We start from the raw sequence: 17,754 nt of genomic DNA on the forward strand, positions 1-17,754 counted from the left end.
TTTACGATTAAAATTGGTGTCAGAATGTTTGTTTCGGTGGTCAAACTTTACGTTTGAAGAATGGACATGTGAAAGTTTTAGGGTGGCAAAATGACGTTTTTGTCATGAGCACATTTAAAATGAATGGCATAATCAGTATTTTTTTGTACTTTTGTCACTTAACAGCCACATTTTATAGATCAGGTTGGAATAATAATGCAAAATAACTAAAATCATTAAATAACCAAAATAAAATGCGTTAAGGTAGAACACATGGAATGGTATCGAAAAATGAATTGCATTGCCAATCTTCAAATTAGCAGCTGTAGTAGTAGCAGCACTTGTAAAGGTATCGAAGAAATCTATTATCAGTGACAGGAAGCATTCCTGCCTGTTACTAAATTGGGTGAATGGTTTGCCTCATCGATATTAAAAGACACCACTCCTCTAGTAGTTAACATTATCAACTGCGATTAAAAAGTAGAAATAACTATGACATTGGGTCTTTACTGCATGTTATTGTTTCTAATGAAATGCCAAAGGGAAGCATATGGAGCAGATAAAGAAACTTCCTTTTTGTCATGTAGCATGAAGTTTGACCCATCACAGCAAACGCACTATGAGTGGCACCCAGTGGAGCAGCGGGCTTGTTTAAGCCATGTGTCCATAGGGGACTTAGGGCTGGGTAGGGAGTTAGTTGGGGTCGGGGGGGGGTTGGTCTTGAATATGGGTCACCCTCGGGGTATTTGACGATCTTCAACATGGCTGTCATATGAATGATGATATGAATGACACTGGTTGAAGGATTGACTCTTGTGGGACACCGTCACTTTTGTTTGCAGCCTTAAATTATTATTATTATTTTTTTTTTTTAAAGAACAAGTTTAAGCTTCTGTTACACTTTCACACAGCTGCCCGCATCGTCCCGAGCTTCACGGAGATCCGCATGTACGAGCGCATGGAGGCAGGGGGTCGCAGTCCGACAAAGGAACTGCTATGGTGTTGGGCCCAGCAGAACCCGCGAGTGCAGGACCTGCTGGAAGTCCTGCAGGACATGGGTCACTACAGGGCCATGCAGCTCTTTCAGGACCAGTGTTATGCAGTCAAAGGTACTGTAAATGCTGCTTCCAAGTTTCCTGCACCCGGGCGATACATCAGTCAAGTAATAAGCACAGATGGTATGTATATTCGATGTATCTTGACTTTGTGTCACCATAAATCTTCATTGTTTACTCAATGTCTGTATTTGATATTTCAGCGACACCTTTGCCCCTCAGTGATAAATGCGAACTCACAGGACATAATAAGAGGGTAATGATGACTTTTTCTAGAATGATACAAGCAGCAAAAAGAAGTTTCCGGAGGACTGTTTTTTTTTGTCTTTTCTTGTTATAGGAGGCCATCGGGTTTGAGACGAGTCATTCTAATGATACAATGAGTCCGAGTGCGTAAAGAAAAACATTTCTCAGAATGATTCCGTTACTCACATATGGAATTTCTACATCCTGAATTTCTGTTTGCGCATTTTCTGCAGGAGAACCGCAGCCACAAATCAGTTTACAGAACATTGTGGCGGGAACCAGAGATTTTAACAAGGAAATGAGAATTTCGGAAGGCAGCTTCTCTGACGTCTACCTGGCACGGATTGGAGGCGACATATTCGCGGTGAAGCTTTTCAAACAGGTGACTGGAAAAAACGGCACCTAATCTTGTTCTTAAGATGCCCTGTTGACATTTGAACCCATTTTTATAACGGTGTGACGTAACTCGCAATTAAAACTAAAAAATAAAACGATGCATCCAGAATTGACTCAAGTCGCTGAACAAACGGATAACAGAAAGTCTTGATTTTATTTTTAGCATAATTTCGGTTTTGCTCGAGTGATCTGATCATTCTTTTGCAGGTAAAGAACGTATCCTGGAAGAAGCTGTGGGACGTGTTTCGAAAGGAAATGGAAACTCATCGATTGTACGTGTTATCGGTAAAAAAAAATAAAAAAATCTTGGCCTATCTTCTGCAGGACCGATTCTAAACGTCTATGATGTGTTGCAGGTGCCGACATCCAAACATTTTAGAGTCGTTGGGCTGCTTCTCCGATGAGACGCGTTACTGTCTGGTCTATCCTTACATGTCAAAGGGGTCGCTCTTCCACAGACTCCATCATCAGGTAGATTGCGTTTGTATTAGTATCAGATGAAAGTGGATTGAAAAAAGAACATGCGCCAATTATTATTATTATTTTTTTTAATTCAGTTATTTTCTCAGAGACGCTGCCAGTCAAACAAAAAATGTCATGCTGAGTCAAAAGCCAAATGAGTGATATTACAAACTAATTCATTCATTTTCCGTACCGGTTGATCCTCACAAGGGTCGCGGGGGGGTGCTGGAGCCCATCCCAGCTGTCTCCGGGCAGTAGGCGGGGGACACCCTGAATCGGTTACCAACCAATCGCAGGGCACACAGAGACGAACAACCATCCGCGCTCACACTCACACCTCGGGACAATTGTAGCGTGTTCAATCAGCCTGCCACGCATGTTTTTGGAATGTGGGAGGAAACCGGAGCACCCGGAGAAAACCCACGCAGGCCCGGGGGAGAACATGCAAACCACACAGGGAGCTGGAATCGAACCCGGTACCTATGCACTGTGAAGCCGACGTGCTAACCACTGGACTACCGGGCCGCCCTACTATAGCATATACAGGTATCTAAAAAAAAAAAACTAAAACTAAAAGTAACACTAATAAAAGCTCAACTAAATGATGCAATCTAATTTCTGAACCGCTTGATCCTCACTAAGGTCGCGGGGGGGGGGGGTGCTGGAGCCTATCCCAGCTGTCTCCGGGCAGTAGGCGGGGGACACCCTAAATCGGTTGCCAGCCAATCACAGGGCACACATAGACGAACAACCATCCACGCTCACACTCACACCTAGGGACAATTTCGATTGTTCAAACAGCCTGCTACGCATGTTTTTGGAATGTGGGAGGAAACCGGAGCACCCGGAGAAAACCCACGCAGGCCCGGGGAGAACATGCAAACTCCACACAGGGAGGCCGGAGCTGGAATCGAACCCGGTACCTCTGCACTGTGAAGCCCACGTGCTAACCACTGGACTACCGGGCCGCCGCATTACAAACTAATGCCATGTATTATTATTGGGGAGGGTCTGACCTTCCTCTGAGTGTTTCGCGATACCCGGCGACACAGTTGGAAGCTTGTGGCTCGTTATGTCCATCCATCCATCCATCCATTTTCCGAACCGCTTGATCCTCACTAGGGTCGCGGGGGGGTGCTGGAGCCTATCCCAGCTGTCTCCGGGCAGTAGGCGGGGGACACCCTGAATCGGTTGCCAGCCAATCACAGGGCACACAGAGACGAACAACCATCCACGCTCACCTTCACACCTAGGGACAATTTAGAGCGTCCAATCAGCCTGCCACGCATGTTTTTGGAATGTGGGAGGAAACCGGAGCACCCGGAGAAAACCCACGCAGGCCCGGGGAGAACATGCAAACTCCACACAGGGAGGCCGGAGCTGGAATCGAACCCGGTACCTCTGCACTGTGAAGCTGACGTGCTAACCACTGTCCCACCGGGCCGCCGCATTACAAACTAATGCCATGTATTATTATTGGGGAGGGTCTGACCTTCCTCTGAGTGTTTCGCGATACCCGGCGACACAGTTGGCAGCTTGTGACTCGTTATGTCCATAACCGGACAAATCATATTCATTATAACTGTGACAAGTGTGCACATGTGAAGTCTCCTTTTTAACGCGTGAGCAAACTAAAAGACTATAATGACGTCTACAGAACAGTGGGCCCCCCTTGTCCTGGCAAGAACGTCTCGACGTCATCAACGGGATCGCCAAGGCCTTACATCACCTCCATACGGCCCAACCATGCGCAGTCATCTGTGGGAATCTTTCCAGGTACATTCTTACTTATGCTTCATAAAAAAGATCTTTGGAATTCTTCAAAATATACAGAAAATATATGACTCGTATGCATAGTTCCAACATACTCCTGGATGACGCCATGCAAGCCAAGCTGTCCGATTTCGGCTTGGCCCGACTACGTCCTCATTCGGCCAACCGTCTTTCCACCATCACCTTGGGTGCGGGTTCCCACGGCAACTCGGCGTACCTCCCCGAGGAGTACCTCCGAAATGGCAAACTCTCCGCCGCTTTGGATGTTTTCAGCTTCGGAATGGTGACGTAACTCATTCAACCGAAATTAACAGATGTTGTCATAACTACGACTGCCAAAACAAAAATGTTATTATCTTCCCATCAAATGTCACACTCACTTCCTTATCAACACAACACGTTTCGCGGTCCACTGAATAGCACAGTCTAAACTTCTGCTTTTGCTCTAGTTTCAAGTACCAACTGTCGGCGTGCAAGCAGTATGACCTAGCAGGAAATGACGCCGCAAAATGTTTTCAGGACGCTGTTCAGCAAAGCGACAGCGAATCAAAGCGTTTGTGGTTAGGATGGAAATTTTACACACGATACCGATACAATACTGTATCGTGTGTCGTGTACTGTTTAAATTTGTCTTTTAAAATATGTTAACGGAATGAAAACTTTCAGGCACAGCGGCCACTACAGTGGACAGACTATCAAGTTATCAGGTTACAGGTTATCATTATTGATGCATGAAAGGGTTAAAAAAAATAATCCATCCGTGTTATCAGTTTCATGGTATCTGTGCATTTTTAAAAGTAGCCGCAGTCTATCCCTAACGATACATGATTCAATTTATGGTTTGTAGAGTCCCAAATCAAAACGATAGCATTTCACAATTAAAGTACGCCCCTTCACGCCCCGTAGGTCGTCATGGAAACGGTGACAGGACGCAAGGTCGTCGCGGAGATGCCGAAACGTACGCTGCTGGTGAGTGAAGACCGCGGCTGAAATGGCAACAGTGTGTCTATTCAAATTCAAGTAAAAAATAAAAAAATAACCGTCATTATTTGCATCTCCTTTCAATAGCGCGATTTGCTCACCTCCGAAGCGGAAGACGGCGGCGGGGTGGACTCTTGCCTGCAGTTTTTGGATGCGTCTGCCGGTCGATGGCCGACGTCTTTGGCGCGCAGTCTGCTGGATCTTTCCTTGCAATGCGTCGCCAGTCACCCCAGCAGGCCCAGCATGGAGAACGTAAGCTCCGAAAGTACATTGGGAAATCATTTTTTTTTTCCTGTCAGGGGCCAGTATCAATTAGTTAAAATCATATTAAACATTCATTCATTCATTCATTCATCTTCCAAACCGCTTGATCCTCACTAGGGTCGCGGGGGGTGCTGGAGCCTATCCCAGCCGTCTCCGGGCAGTAGGCGGGGGACACCCTGAATCGGTTGCCAGCCAATCGCAGGGCACACAAAGACGAACAACCATCCACGCTCACACTCACACCTAGGGACAATTTAGAGTGTTCAATCAGCCTGCCACGCATGTTTTTGGAATGTGGGAGGAAACCGGAGCACCCGGAGAAAACCCACGCAGGCCCAGGGAGAACATGCAAACTCCACACAGGGAGGCCGGAGCTGGAATCGAACCCGGTATCTCTGCACTGTGAAGCCGACGTGCTAACCACTGGACTACCGGGCCGCCATCATATTAAACATACTTTTAGAAATAAAACCTGCATTGTTTTTGATGAACGCTTAGGCCTACTATGCTACTGAATTTTAATGTTGGCCATTATGGTATCACATGAATTTTAAAATAAGTATTTCCCCCAAAAAACTAAAACTAATATTAAAACTAATAAAAAAAAGCAAACCCACTCTGCAATTTAAGAAAAAAAAAAGATAACTCATTATCATAAAAATTCTAAAACCATTATAACCCCGATGCACTGTTATGTTTGTGGCCATGTCATTTGCATTCTTTTTTTTTTTTTTAGGTTCTTCAGACATTGGGTCAGTTGCTTCCACCACCCAGCTACTTGTCTTTGGATCGCCCTCACAGTCTGGATGACGGCGCCCCGATCGGCATCCAGCACAACCCGCCGCCCAGCATCCCCGTCGAGCACGACGAACAGCGCAGCCTCCCCGGCTCGCCGAATCAGGCGCGGCCCTGCGAGTGCAGCCAGTCGGAGGTGACGTACATAAGCGCCACCGAGATTGAGGATGTCGAAAACAAAGGAGAAGGAAATCCGTCGGACGGAAGTTGGCCGGTACAATGCAGCTGCCAAGCTGAAACAGGTCTGTCCTGTGAGGACTGCAGGGCGAATGGTTTTAGCAGTATGAACTCGGAGTTAGCTAAGTAGCCGGCCTTTGTTTTTCTTTTTAATGTTGTACGGTACGAGATAAGCTCTTAAAAGTTTTTTTGTGTTTTTTTTCTGAACACAATTTTAGATGAAGCTATTTTTTGTTGTGGTAAAGTATAGAATTTCATGTACCTCATATCATCAAATAGTGGCCTCGTGATTCACTGATGCTTGAACAAATACATGCCCCCCCCCCCCTTTGAGTAAACACAGGTCGCCACTAAATAAATAACTAAATAAACAACCCTCGTAAATGTTTGAAAAATATGGTGTCCACCACCCCTCTACAACATTTCCGGAAAATTGGTTCTGTGTATATATATGTTTTGCAGATGCAAAATGTATGTTTATAACTCTAACACACATAAACACTATGAATAAAACTCAAGCTGTGATATTTGAATATTTTATTCTGGAAAAACATTGCAATAATATTTTTTCGAAGTTGAGATTTGTTATGTCAGTTGTATGACCAGGAGTTAACGAGCTCAGAACTCGTCATCGATTGTATTGCATAAACTCCGATTTTTATATTGAACCTGAATGCAACATCAGCTGTCAGGGGAAACGTTATTTTGCTGCGTTTCAAAATAAAATCACATAACGCCGAGGTGTGAAATACAAAACGGTTACGCTCACGATACTAAGTATAAATTGAATCATTACTTACTGAATATTTTTTTGTAGAACACATGCTTACTTAATGCTGAAGGCACCGATTTTTTTCCAGATTAAAAAAAATCTCGTTTATTTCTATTTTAATTCCGAAAGGTCTCTTAGCGGAAATAGTGTTGTTGATTTGGTAGTGGGCTAAATTTGTCGTCAACACAGCTGTGGCCTCCCAATCCACAACCACCTGGGCGTGCGTTGAATTGAGTCATTGATACCGTTTTCTGCACGGTCGTTATCTTTGACCGAACTTCGGTGGGACAAGTGGTTCGAGGATGGTCTTGTCCACAACACAACAAGTTGCCCTGGCGTTCACGGCGGTGCTGTTCACGTTTGTAGTCCTGCCAAAGCTGTTCGGCACTGGGACGAAGGAATCGAGGCTCGACCCTCGCTACTCCAGAAAAGGTGACGTAAGATTATTCATGTGTGAATGCCAAAGGTTTTTTTGTTTGTGTGTAATTCTTTCCAGTATTTTTTAATAATGGCTTATTATTGTAATTACTTCCTCTTGGTGACTCACATCTTCTGTGTGCACGTCGCTTTGACTGCTATTTTATTCCACGATATTCTTCCACGTATTTCCTCCACTTATCATTCTGTTTACGTCATAATTCCACCCAAAAAAACCGCAAAATCCGTTTTTTAAAAAATCTCATTCAAAAAAAAAATCCCGAAATTTCCCACAATTCCACATTTTTAACAAACAGAATGTATATTCGTTTAATCCTGACATACTTTTCATTTCTTCTGCTAATATAATAAAAGCTTAAACTCCAGTTTCCATTGTCCCTGTTCTGGTCGCACAATTTTCATGGCAGGTGCACTTCGAGGTCCGCCGGTCAGCATGGGAGACCCCAGCTCACATCAGTCGGCCGAGAACATGCGGCAGATGAAGAAACTGATGGAGCAGGAGATGAAGGGCGACAAATTCAAATCCAACAACAACGGGAAGGGCTACGTGTTCACGCTCATGCCGTTGTACGCCATTGGGGTCGGAGTGTTTGCGGCATACAAGTTTTTGAAGGTCAGCCCAAATTCGCGACACCAATCGAGTGAAATGAACAGTGACGCGTTCATCTTTCTCTTGAAGTAACTTGTGAAATTGCTCAATAGGGCCTGACCGATTAATCGTTAAATTTGGCTGATTTGAGCCCATTTCAAAAGAAACGGTAAATGCTTTCAAATTTACCACTGAAAGTTGTCATTATGCCATTGTCCACTGGAGGGAGCTCTGACGCCATCCAATCCAAAATGCGACTTTTCCTAATGACGTGGTTGTCTCCTTTTTTTTGTTTTTTTTGTGCGACCGCGCGTGACCGTAGCCAAGCATTAATTTACAGCGACACTGGTGGAGTTCCGTGTTACAGTCGCGTTGCCAAATTTTCCGAAAGCTTGATCCTCTACCGTCAACGTGAAAGTGGAGATGGAGTGCAGTAAGTCCCCAAGTGCTGAAAATTTTTGGGTGAGCGTCCACGTTTTCATATTTTGTGAAAAAAAATGTCTATGTGTGAACTTAAAGCAGTACTGTATTATGTTCTGCCTGTAATTACTTTGATTTCATTCGTTATGTATTTTTGAAATTAATCTGCCATGTAATCGGTTGTCGGAATTATTTTCTGCTAAATATCGGAATTGATATCGGCCGAAGCAAAGTCGCATCGGTTGGGCCCAATTTGCCGTAAATCACGTTTTAATTTACCTTTGCGGAAAATTGAATAGTTATAATTTTTTTCCTTTTCCATCTGCAGATCAAGTCTTCAGATGACCAAGCACAAAAGGAGAAATTTACAAAAGGGGCCAAAAAGTCGGCCGAGGCAGGTGTGGTTTCCATTCGCTGCGATTTTCCATTTGAATACTTTCTCTTTGTGTTCCCGCAATATTTACTTACCACAAGTAATTGACACGTGTTTATTTCCCCCCCCCCCCCCCCCCCGGCAGAGAACCAGTTGAACGAACTGGAACAAAGGCTCGCCCAAACAGAAAGGATGCTCAATTCTATTCTCACCCAGCTCGACCCGCTCACAAACTGGTGAGCGGGTTGAATATTTGCTATTTAGAACATGTACACGATCATGAACCCACGTCGCATAGCCGCGTCAAACACCACAAAAAAAAAAAACCCAACGTGTCTCTTGTTGTGCGTCACCAGCGCAAAATCTGTGGCCCAGGAGCAGAAGAACGAGATCATGAGCCAACTCCAGACCATCCGCGATCTCATGAAAAAGAGAGGAATGGACTGCCCGCCTATGAACGGTGCGTTCGAGTGTCGCAGACTTCCACGCTCTCGATGCCGCATTTTGCACCTTATTTGACTCTCTAAGGCGGCTACGTGTTGTTGCAGCACGCCACCCGTGCCCGATGGAAAGCATGTAGTCCACTTACACCTGCTGACTGATTTGAATGTTGCTTTCTCAGTTTTTTATTTTTTTATTTTTTACACAGAGTACTTTGCTCTTCAATTAGCACCAAAATAGGAATTTATTGGAACTAAGTGTTGATTTAAAAAAAATAAAATCTAAAAACCACAGTAAAATATCAATTGTAATTTCTTTTTTTTTTAAAAATAAGTTAAAATGTGTTTGTAAAATAGTTAATTTTAGTCATAAAATACACTGATAATTTTTATTTTAATAATCAGAGATGCAAGTAAACATTTGTAGATTGTTTTATGCTTTTTCAAAAAACTGTTCAGGTTGAGCAACAGGTAATTATTATTTTTAAACATAACTATAAATGACAGCACATGGTGAAATCCGTGTTGCGCAAGTTTTGATAAATCAAATTTTAAAAAAGGGGTTTTCCATCTTTTTTTTTAATTGGTCCCAAAAATACAGTGACATGAAGCCTCTTCTTAAATGTTCTTGTAGCCCAGCGTCATTCGTTCTTGAATTTTGCATGATTTCACATTAATTTTTAATTCATTTAATTATCCACATTCACTAATATTTTAATGTAATGTGAATGTAAAAACAACTATTTCCCTCATTGTTGTATTTTTATTTACAAAAGAAAAAAAGATTCTCAGTGCCACCGTACGCATACTTCCTCTAGTGGTAGCAGGAAATCACTACATGAAGCGTTCAAATTGTGCATGTTAGTTTTTTTTTTAAATAATTGAATCCATTGCAGCACATTTGTGAAGTTCAGTTATATTTAAATTTAAAGACGATTGTGCACCACATTTCGATGAAATGCAGTTTCTTATTTTTCTAACGTCGCCGCAATTGATTTCTCTATTTCAGAGGCCGGCTTTGAGCAAAGCCTGGGCAACCTCATCGAGACGCTGGGCGCCAGCGGGACTTCGCCGGCCGGAGACCCGCGTGCCGAAAAACCCTCCGAAAAGCCACTCGACGTCGCCGAAGCCGGCGACGTCAAGAAACCTCCCCCGGAGGAGGAGATGGCGGAAGAGAAAAATGACGAAACAGAAGAAACGGAGGAGGTTAAAAAAGACGAGGAGGAGGAGGAGGAGGAAACGGAGGAAGGAGACGAGGAGTTTGATTTCATGCCTTCGCTCGCCGCCAGAAACTGTGAGGAGAGCGGCAAAGAGCAGCAGGCATGCGGCCTCAGGCGACGCAACGTACCGGAATGAACTTCTCGCAGGAAGTATTTTACTGTATATGATTATTTATTCTCTGAATATTCGTCCCAAAATGTGGATCTATTCAGTTTTATCGTCCACCAAAAAAAAAAAAAAAAAAAAATTAACCAGGGCTTTAGTAGTTGCTGATTCAGCGTAAGTGCAGTAAGTCTTCTGTGCAATCAGCAGCTGTTATTAGATGTGGAAAACAATACATATATTTAAAAAGAAAAAAATATGTGCCTTTTTAAAGTTGAGATGATACTGACTCATACAAAATTAAAATTTTGATTTAATCACCTTTGTCAGAGCTGCTCAAACTGGCCAGGGGTCTTCATTTTCACAACTGCCGATGAGACCGGGTGTCGATTATGGGTAAGGCTTTTTATTTTTATTCTCTCTTGACAAAGTTAAGTGTAACAAAAGCATTCTCGTAATTTTTTTTCTTTCTCTAAAATGTAAAAAAAAATTACAATGATTTAATGCCCGAGTGAAGGGCACCTGAGCAGTCGATTTGCCGTTTGGCATTCTGAGACTGTTGGAGCTGCGGCCACTATTTGAGGAAAATAAAATGGTACACAATTTTAGTTGACGTACCAAATTTCCTCAAATACTGTCATCCGCTCCAATAGACGCCACCACACCCCAAATAATTGAATAAATTAGAACCACACCTACAATCGACATAACTCCCAAGATCAAAACGATGTGTTTTTAAAATGTTTTATTCCTTAACATTTGTGTAAGTGCCTTACCCCTTATCGATGACCAGTACTCGTTGAAGTTGAGTAAATGGGCACCCTTTTGCCATTTTGAGTCGCTGCAGCGAAATGACAATTTCTTTTACCGCGGTGTCTTAAAAGGGAACTTCTGAACTGTAGGGGGAGCCCTGGAGCTGGAGGGTGGCGGGGTAACCAAAACATTATAACTTGAAGTCCGTTTGAATAAGTCTTTAGTTTCATAAAGTCATGGACAGCAAAACGATGCTCAAAGCAGAATATTGTCTGAATGGACAAATTCACATTATTTCAAAAAGGTATGCATGTTTTTGTGACTTGTCTGCCTGTGAAATTTGACGGCATGTTATGAATAGTTTTTGAAACAAAACAGTGGACCCTCACATTTCGTAGTTCGAATCTGCCTCATTTTATTTCCTCAATGACTTTTCAACGAAAACAAAAGTGGTCCTGAATAGTTTCCATTTTATTTTGTGTCGTCCGTTATCTATACATTGTGTGTCACGTGAACGGAAATAAATAGAAAAGAATCACTTTACTACATTTCTCGTCAATCCGCGCCGAGATAAATTTACTTATATTTTTCTTCCGCATTCGCCATTTTAGCAATACGACGCAATTTGCTAACTGTGACCCGATACAATATTTTACATTATTTTAACACTGCGCTCAAATATAGCCGCTGTTTTTTTTTGTTTTTTTTTTTACGAATGGAAATATCGGAGATAATATGAACTTTTATCGTCGTGACACATTTTCCATCTTTGTCTCCTTCCGCCTCATTCGCTACACAGTCAGGACGACAGTTCCGATTGTGTCCTGTAGATGGCGCCACAGTAACACAATTACTCTATATCCAGTCCAGAAGGTAAAAGATCCTTATCTGCCGTCACGCTGTAGTTCCAAATACATTTCTCGTCTCGTCGAGTTGCTAACCGTTATCTGTGCGTGACGGGAATGATAAAATATTTAACAGGGCGAGCACGCATCGTATCCTGTCAACATGATTGGAAACGTGACCTAATTAGGAGAAGTTCTGCCGGGTGAAATGAAGCAAACACCTTAATCAGGACTCCTAATTGGCGTTTTATTAATGACTTCCTCTCATTGCGGCATGGAAACAAAGTTGTGGGATTGGTCGCAAAGTCTCTTCTCTCATTAAGGAAGGCCACTTTAATCAGCTCAGTGTTTCCTCCAATGGGATTCCAGTTTAATCCCGCATGTTCATGTCCTGTTTTATTCTGCTAGGATGTTAAAATGCCGTCACCGTTAGAAGAAGAAACCCAATAAACTTTCACGTATAAAGTCCACAGAATGACAAATATTCCTTCCAATTGTTGGAGCTTTGAAGGTGAGGCGGAGGTATCGCGCTTCATCATAACTAAATCTTCTAGACACTCTTGAAAGGGTCAAGTTTCGAGGACAACACTCCCCACCAATCTCTCTCTCTCTTTGTCTGACAGGCATTTTTGCTCTGTCACTCCCTGATGTAAATATGTTTCAACAGGATTAATAGTCATGCACTTGAGATGGAGTGGAATATTCAACGTGTTTGTTTGTTTTAATGTTGAGCAGATAAAATGTATTGGCCCAGAATCTCTTCTGTCAGACCAAATGTTACCCTGCGATTCCTGATAAGGATCAGCAATCCGGCTGCTCTATTTTTAGAGGCAAGATATCGCAAAGATGTGGAGGGGGGAAGAAAGATTCAGTCTGGGTTCTATTTTCAACGACACTACGGTTGCTCCAAAGGGACTTAGGAATTCCAAGGACTGCAGTTGAGTCTAATGGGTTATTGAAGTTAAGGTCACCTGGAATATATTTTATTTACCTCTTCCCGTCAGCCCGGGCGCACTTGGGAGTCCGTCTCTTGGCTCGCAGCCTTCATTCTGTGTGATGAATGATCTCATTAGTCAATCACCGAAACAGCCCAATTTTCCTCCGCCACCAAAAGGGCCCGCTTGGAATGGAATTGGGTGGCAGCACGTCTCGGAAAAAAAAATGAGTAATACAACCGGAATGCACGTTTTATATATTTATTTGTCTTTTTCTTTCGCAGAGGTCCCGTCGGCCTAAAAAATGCAGCAATTCCAAGAGGATCTAAAAAGTCATCCGGGGTCACAGCCATTTTGTGGACTTTTCCATTGGACCTTCCCTCAATTTTCCGTCTGGATTGTTAGCTAGTGGTCGTGGGGGGGGGGGGGGGGGGGGGGCTTTGATTGTTAATCTTCAATGTGAAACCCTTCCAGCATTCATAACACGATTCAACATGGTCCAAAAATTAGAAAAAATATCCCACGCTAACCTCAAATCTTTATTAATTCCACTCCGCACAGATGTAATCGCAACAAAGTAATGAGTAATTGGGTTACTCGGAGGCTGTCGTTTCACAAAGCTGCTGCGCTGGGGAATAATGATGCGTGTAATTAAAGGCGAGCCTCCCGCTTTGTCTCCCCTTGCTGATTGAGTTGTGCTCAAACTTAAGACGTCACTTTCTCCTCCTTGCGCATTAGAAATGGAGCGCAGACAGCGACGTTTCCTCGGTTTAAAAAAATAAAATAAAAACAGGAAATAAAATGTAAAATCTCGAATTTTAGAGGTTGGATTCATTTTGCAGCCCCAAAAATGGGCTAGACACGCCTGCGGCGACGCGTCAATAATTGGCGGGGAATTGGCGCCCTCTTGTGGAACCGTAAGAGGTCTACAAGCGCATATTGAATGACGCTGTGAATTGTATTGAGTCTGAATTACATAAATTATCTCCCCAAAAAATGTTTGTTCAAATCGTCCTTCAATTCCAGAATGACACCAAGTTTTGTTTTTGTTGCTGTCGCTCCAAAGGTGATGGATGACTCATCTTTTGCAAGGATAGAAATCTAAAACTGCCTGCGTGACATATTTAGATATTCGTTTAATTTTTTCTTTTTGGGGATGGAGCTGGGGGGGGGGCGTGACGCTGACGCGCGTCTCTGCGTCTTGGATGAGGGCGGGGCGGGTGGGGGGGAAGGAGATGCACGTAAACGCCACGGTCGTCTTGACTCAGTCGGTGCCACCACAACAATGGGCACCCTTGCGTTTTTTTTAATCTCCCTCCAGACCCACAAGGTCGTCCAACGGGTGAGACCGGCGACCAAAAACCACCCCGACGGAGCTTTGTGACTGAACAGCATCAGGACCGCGGAGGGCGTGTGCGCTTTCAACTTCCACCCCGCTTCTCCCATCGAGTCATGTCTGATCCCGAGCGATGGGTAAGTTCGACGACAACGAGAGGATAATCCTCAACGTCGGGGGCACCAGGCACGAGACGTACAAGAGCACCCTGAAAACGCTGCCGGGGACACGCTTGGCCCTGCTCGCCTCCGACTCGGATATCGGCTCGGTACTGGATCAGCTGCAACAAGTCCCCGGCTTCATCGAGTACAACGCGCGGACCAACGAGTACTTCTTCGACCGTCACCCGGGCGTCTTCGCTTACGTGCTCAACTACTACCGCACCGGTAAGCTCCACTGCCCGGCGGATGTTTGTGGACCGCTTTTCGAGGAGGAGCTCTCGTTTTGGGGGATCGACGAGACGGACGTGGAGCCGTGCTGCTGGATGACGTACCGGCAGCACCGCGACGCCGAGGAGGCGCTGGACGTTTTCGAGCTCAACGTGGACACCGGCGAGCAGGAGGACGACGACGTGGCCAAGAGGCTCGGCATCGAGGACGTGGCCCCCGACGGGAGCGGCAGCCTGTGGAGAAAGTGGCAACCGGTCGTCTGGAATCTATTCGAGGATCCTTATTCGTCCAGGGCGGCCAGGGTAAGGAACGCCAGTGTTTCTCAAACTTTTTGCACCAAGCCCCCCCTAACCCTAAGCCCCCCCCCCCCGTCCGAAAAAAAGGACCTCTACTCATTCCACCATTTTTATCCAGTAGCATAGTAGGCATAAGTGTTCACCAAACACACAATAATTTTATTCCTGAAAACATAAGCAGCGACGGTCAGGTTTTGCATTTTTAGAATGTTCAAACGATAAAACGTTCATTTGCCAATCATACGGTAACGATGATGTTTTGAATCGGAACTTCATTTTTGCTCAAGTCGTGTCATTAAAGCATACTTTTTTTGTTGTTATTGTTGAGATCGACACAATCAGGATTTTGGAGCCGATTGCAGATCGACAAAAATAATTAGACCCTAAAAATGTGCCCCAAAATGCTGATAAACATTCATATGCGGATAATCGTGGGTGATTTAAAAATCTATTTTTATTTTAATTGAAAGACATTTTTTTAATTCAGTTCGTTAAAATGTTTTTGTTGGTTTTAGTATTTTAGTTTTTTTTTTTTTTTAAATGACTGGAGGACTCTAAGGATGGCGATCATTTTTGTTTATTGGAATAAATATGGAAGATGTCGTTTCACTTTTCATTTTTGAAAAACTTTTTTTTTTAAAATTGATTTCGTGAACGATATTTTTTTCCATCACTTTTTAGTTCTTTCATGAGTTAGCCTCCTTGACGCAGACCCGTGCGGCCTCACCTAATGCACATGCCAGAAATCGCCATTGATCAGAATATAAAATGTATCCTTGATCTTTATTATTATTATTTTTTTTTCTTGTCACTGGATCTCATTCGATTGCGCAAGTGCTAATGATCGCGCTAACCATTTGCACTCCACCTAATATTGACACAAACCAGGACAATGGGTGACAAGCCTCCGCTGCCTACATATGAGATGTTGCTAAGATACCGATGAAATCGGAGCTGCTTGCAGTTGGCCTCAACTTCCTCTTTCGGTTCACTAATTAACTTACCTTTATAACTCTGCATTTCTGTGCACGTATTGATTTATTTTTTTCTTCCAGTTAGTTTTTAGAGTTGATATTTGCTTTGTTCCAATGAGCCATAAAAAAAAAATGCTCCATGAGTTTGTGTCTCCAGGCAAGGCCGAAGTCCAAAAGTACAAGTCTGTCCCTTTAATGAACTTGCTCACAGGCGCTCGCGCCAGCAGTCGTGTTCTCGTGGGCTCCCCCGCGCTGTTTCTATTGTTGTAGCCCGTCCTGCTCTCTCTTCCCTCTCGCGCGCTGCCTCTCCGATCTGCAGCCAGCGCGTTCGAACTTGCGCGACCCAAACAGGCCGGCGAATCTGTCGAAACGTACCCGCCTGTCAAAAAATGACGACTCTATCACACACGTGGCATCCAGAGAACAAAGTTGGAGTTTTAGACCACGACAGTAACGTCGTAATATTTCCAGCGCAAAATGACAATATTGTCGATTAAGAGAATAAAGTCAAAATTCATGAGAGAATGAACATTAAAATGAAATAAGCCTCCGATTTGACTTTGCCTTTGGAATTTTATTTCTTTATGCCTCGTGAGCTTTATTCTCATAAATTTTCCACATGACCATATTTTCCGGACTACCAGGCGCACCTAAAAGCATTCCATTTTCTCAAACGCCGACAGTGCAACTTATCGTCCGATGTGCCTTCTATCAACATTCTGATTTCTTCTTAGTATTTATTAGTAGTAGTAATATTGTAAATATTCTGGAAAATGCTTTGTTACAGCTGCAGTGATTATGAAAGCGCAATATAAATAAAGCTGTATTGCATTGTATTGTATTGCCTTTAGCGCAGCACCCTCTAGTGGATGCATAACGCCACTGCAGCCATGATTGTGGCTACTATTCTATGCGGCTTATAATGCGGTGTGCCCTATTTATGAAAATGGTTTTAAAATAGGCCATTCATTGAAGGCATGCCTTATGCTCCGAAGCACCATATAGCACAAAAAATATGCTAATAAAAAAAATATTTCATAAGCTTATGGGTTTTTTTTTCCTCCATTTGGGGAAAAAACATGCGTGACTGTAAGTAACAAACTACGGAAAGCCAAATATCAAGAGCCACTGATATCATTTTCCATATCTGTGTTGAGGCGGATGTTTTGCTACCTGTACTGTAGCCCTTCTCTTTCGGCTCACATGCTTCACCCACGCACCCCCCCTTCCCACTCCCCCCCACGTCCGCTTCCCATCCCCGTCCGTCTATGATCTCATCCGAGACCGACGCTTGCTTTCTGCCACTTAAGAGGTTAAAAACCCAACCCCGTCTGGGTGCCGCCTGCCGCACGCGTGAAGAAAACCAAAGCCGGGGGCCCGCCTCCCGGTCGTCACGGCAACGCCGGCGCTCATCACCCGCCGCCTGCTTTCATTGAGATCCGTCTGCTCTGTGAAACGGATTGATTTCAGAAACCTGCTCGACCGTGGTCCGCCTTATTGCTCCGTTACCCCTTGGCGTGCCAGCTTGTTCGTTTCCAGGGCGCCTCTGCGGTGAAAACGAAGCGCGTTGGAGCATAATACACGCGCGCGCTCCGTTGACACCGACAGCGCGAGATAGTATGCCCTCTTTGCATCGTTGCCATCCAAGTACCCGAGATTAAACTGTCAGATAAAGACTTAAAAGAAAAAGTCTACACACCCCAGTTTACATGCCAGGTTTTCAGGATATAGAATCCCCCCCCC

General features: G+C 43.9%; 4 protein-coding genes across 8 annotated transcripts in view; all 4 read left to right on the forward strand.

Moving 5' to 3' along the window:
* The window catches only part of irak3 (interleukin-1 receptor-associated kinase 3), a 6,939-nt gene extending 286 nt beyond the window's left edge, over positions 1-6,653 (forward strand). Inside the window, exons 2-12 of the mRNA XM_052056266.1 lie at positions 891-1,157; positions 1,238-1,290; positions 1,375-1,423; positions 1,514-1,662; positions 1,884-1,948; positions 2,033-2,147; positions 3,796-3,914; positions 3,996-4,194; positions 4,818-4,880; positions 4,980-5,144; positions 5,893-6,653. Of these exons, the coding sequence (XP_051912226.1) occupies positions 891-1,157; positions 1,238-1,290; positions 1,375-1,423; positions 1,514-1,662; positions 1,884-1,948; positions 2,033-2,147; positions 3,796-3,914; positions 3,996-4,194; positions 4,818-4,880; positions 4,980-5,144; positions 5,893-6,258 (1,610 nt within the window). The 3' untranslated portion in view covers positions 6,259-6,653. The remainder of the gene's footprint in view (positions 1-890; positions 1,158-1,237; positions 1,291-1,374; positions 1,424-1,513; positions 1,663-1,883; positions 1,949-2,032; positions 2,148-3,795; positions 3,915-3,995; positions 4,195-4,817; positions 4,881-4,979; positions 5,145-5,892) is intronic.
* LOC127594143 (chloride anion exchanger-like) overlaps positions 1-14,331 on the forward strand; it is a 27,078-nt gene extending 12,747 nt beyond the window's left edge. For all 3 annotated transcript variants that reach the window (XM_052056144.1, XM_052056146.1, XM_052056145.1), the window contains one exon: positions 14,316-14,331. The gene's annotated coding sequence lies outside the window, so the exon portion shown is untranslated. The remainder of the gene's footprint in view (positions 1-14,315) is intronic.
* On the forward strand, positions 7,023-11,779 carry ccdc107 (coiled-coil domain containing 107). Its single transcript, XM_052056215.1, has 6 exons — positions 7,023-7,332; positions 7,746-7,951; positions 8,676-8,745; positions 8,866-8,956; positions 9,077-9,180; positions 10,170-11,779. Exons 1-6 carry the CDS (start codon positions 7,203-7,205, stop codon positions 10,514-10,516), a joined length of 948 nt encoding a protein of 315 aa, XP_051912175.1. The 5' UTR covers positions 7,023-7,202; the 3' UTR covers positions 10,517-11,779.
* The window catches only part of kcnc2 (potassium voltage-gated channel, Shaw-related subfamily, member 2), a 27,486-nt gene continuing 23,197 nt past the window's right edge, over positions 13,466-17,754 (forward strand). For 2 of the 3 annotated variants that reach the window (XM_052056166.1, XM_052056165.1), the window contains exon 1: positions 13,467-15,043. In XM_052056166.1, the coding sequence (XP_051912126.1) occupies positions 14,486-15,043 (558 nt within the window). In that variant the 5' untranslated portion in view covers positions 13,467-14,485. Of the gene's footprint in view, positions 15,044-17,754 lie in introns of all 3 variants that reach the window. The other variant, XM_052056164.1, reaches the window with a different exon arrangement.

Source organism: Hippocampus zosterae, chromosome 21 (genome assembly GCF_025434085.1).
Source record: "Hippocampus zosterae strain Florida chromosome 21, ASM2543408v3, whole genome shotgun sequence".
Classification (NCBI taxonomy): domain Eukaryota; kingdom Metazoa; phylum Chordata; class Actinopteri; order Syngnathiformes; family Syngnathidae; genus Hippocampus; species Hippocampus zosterae.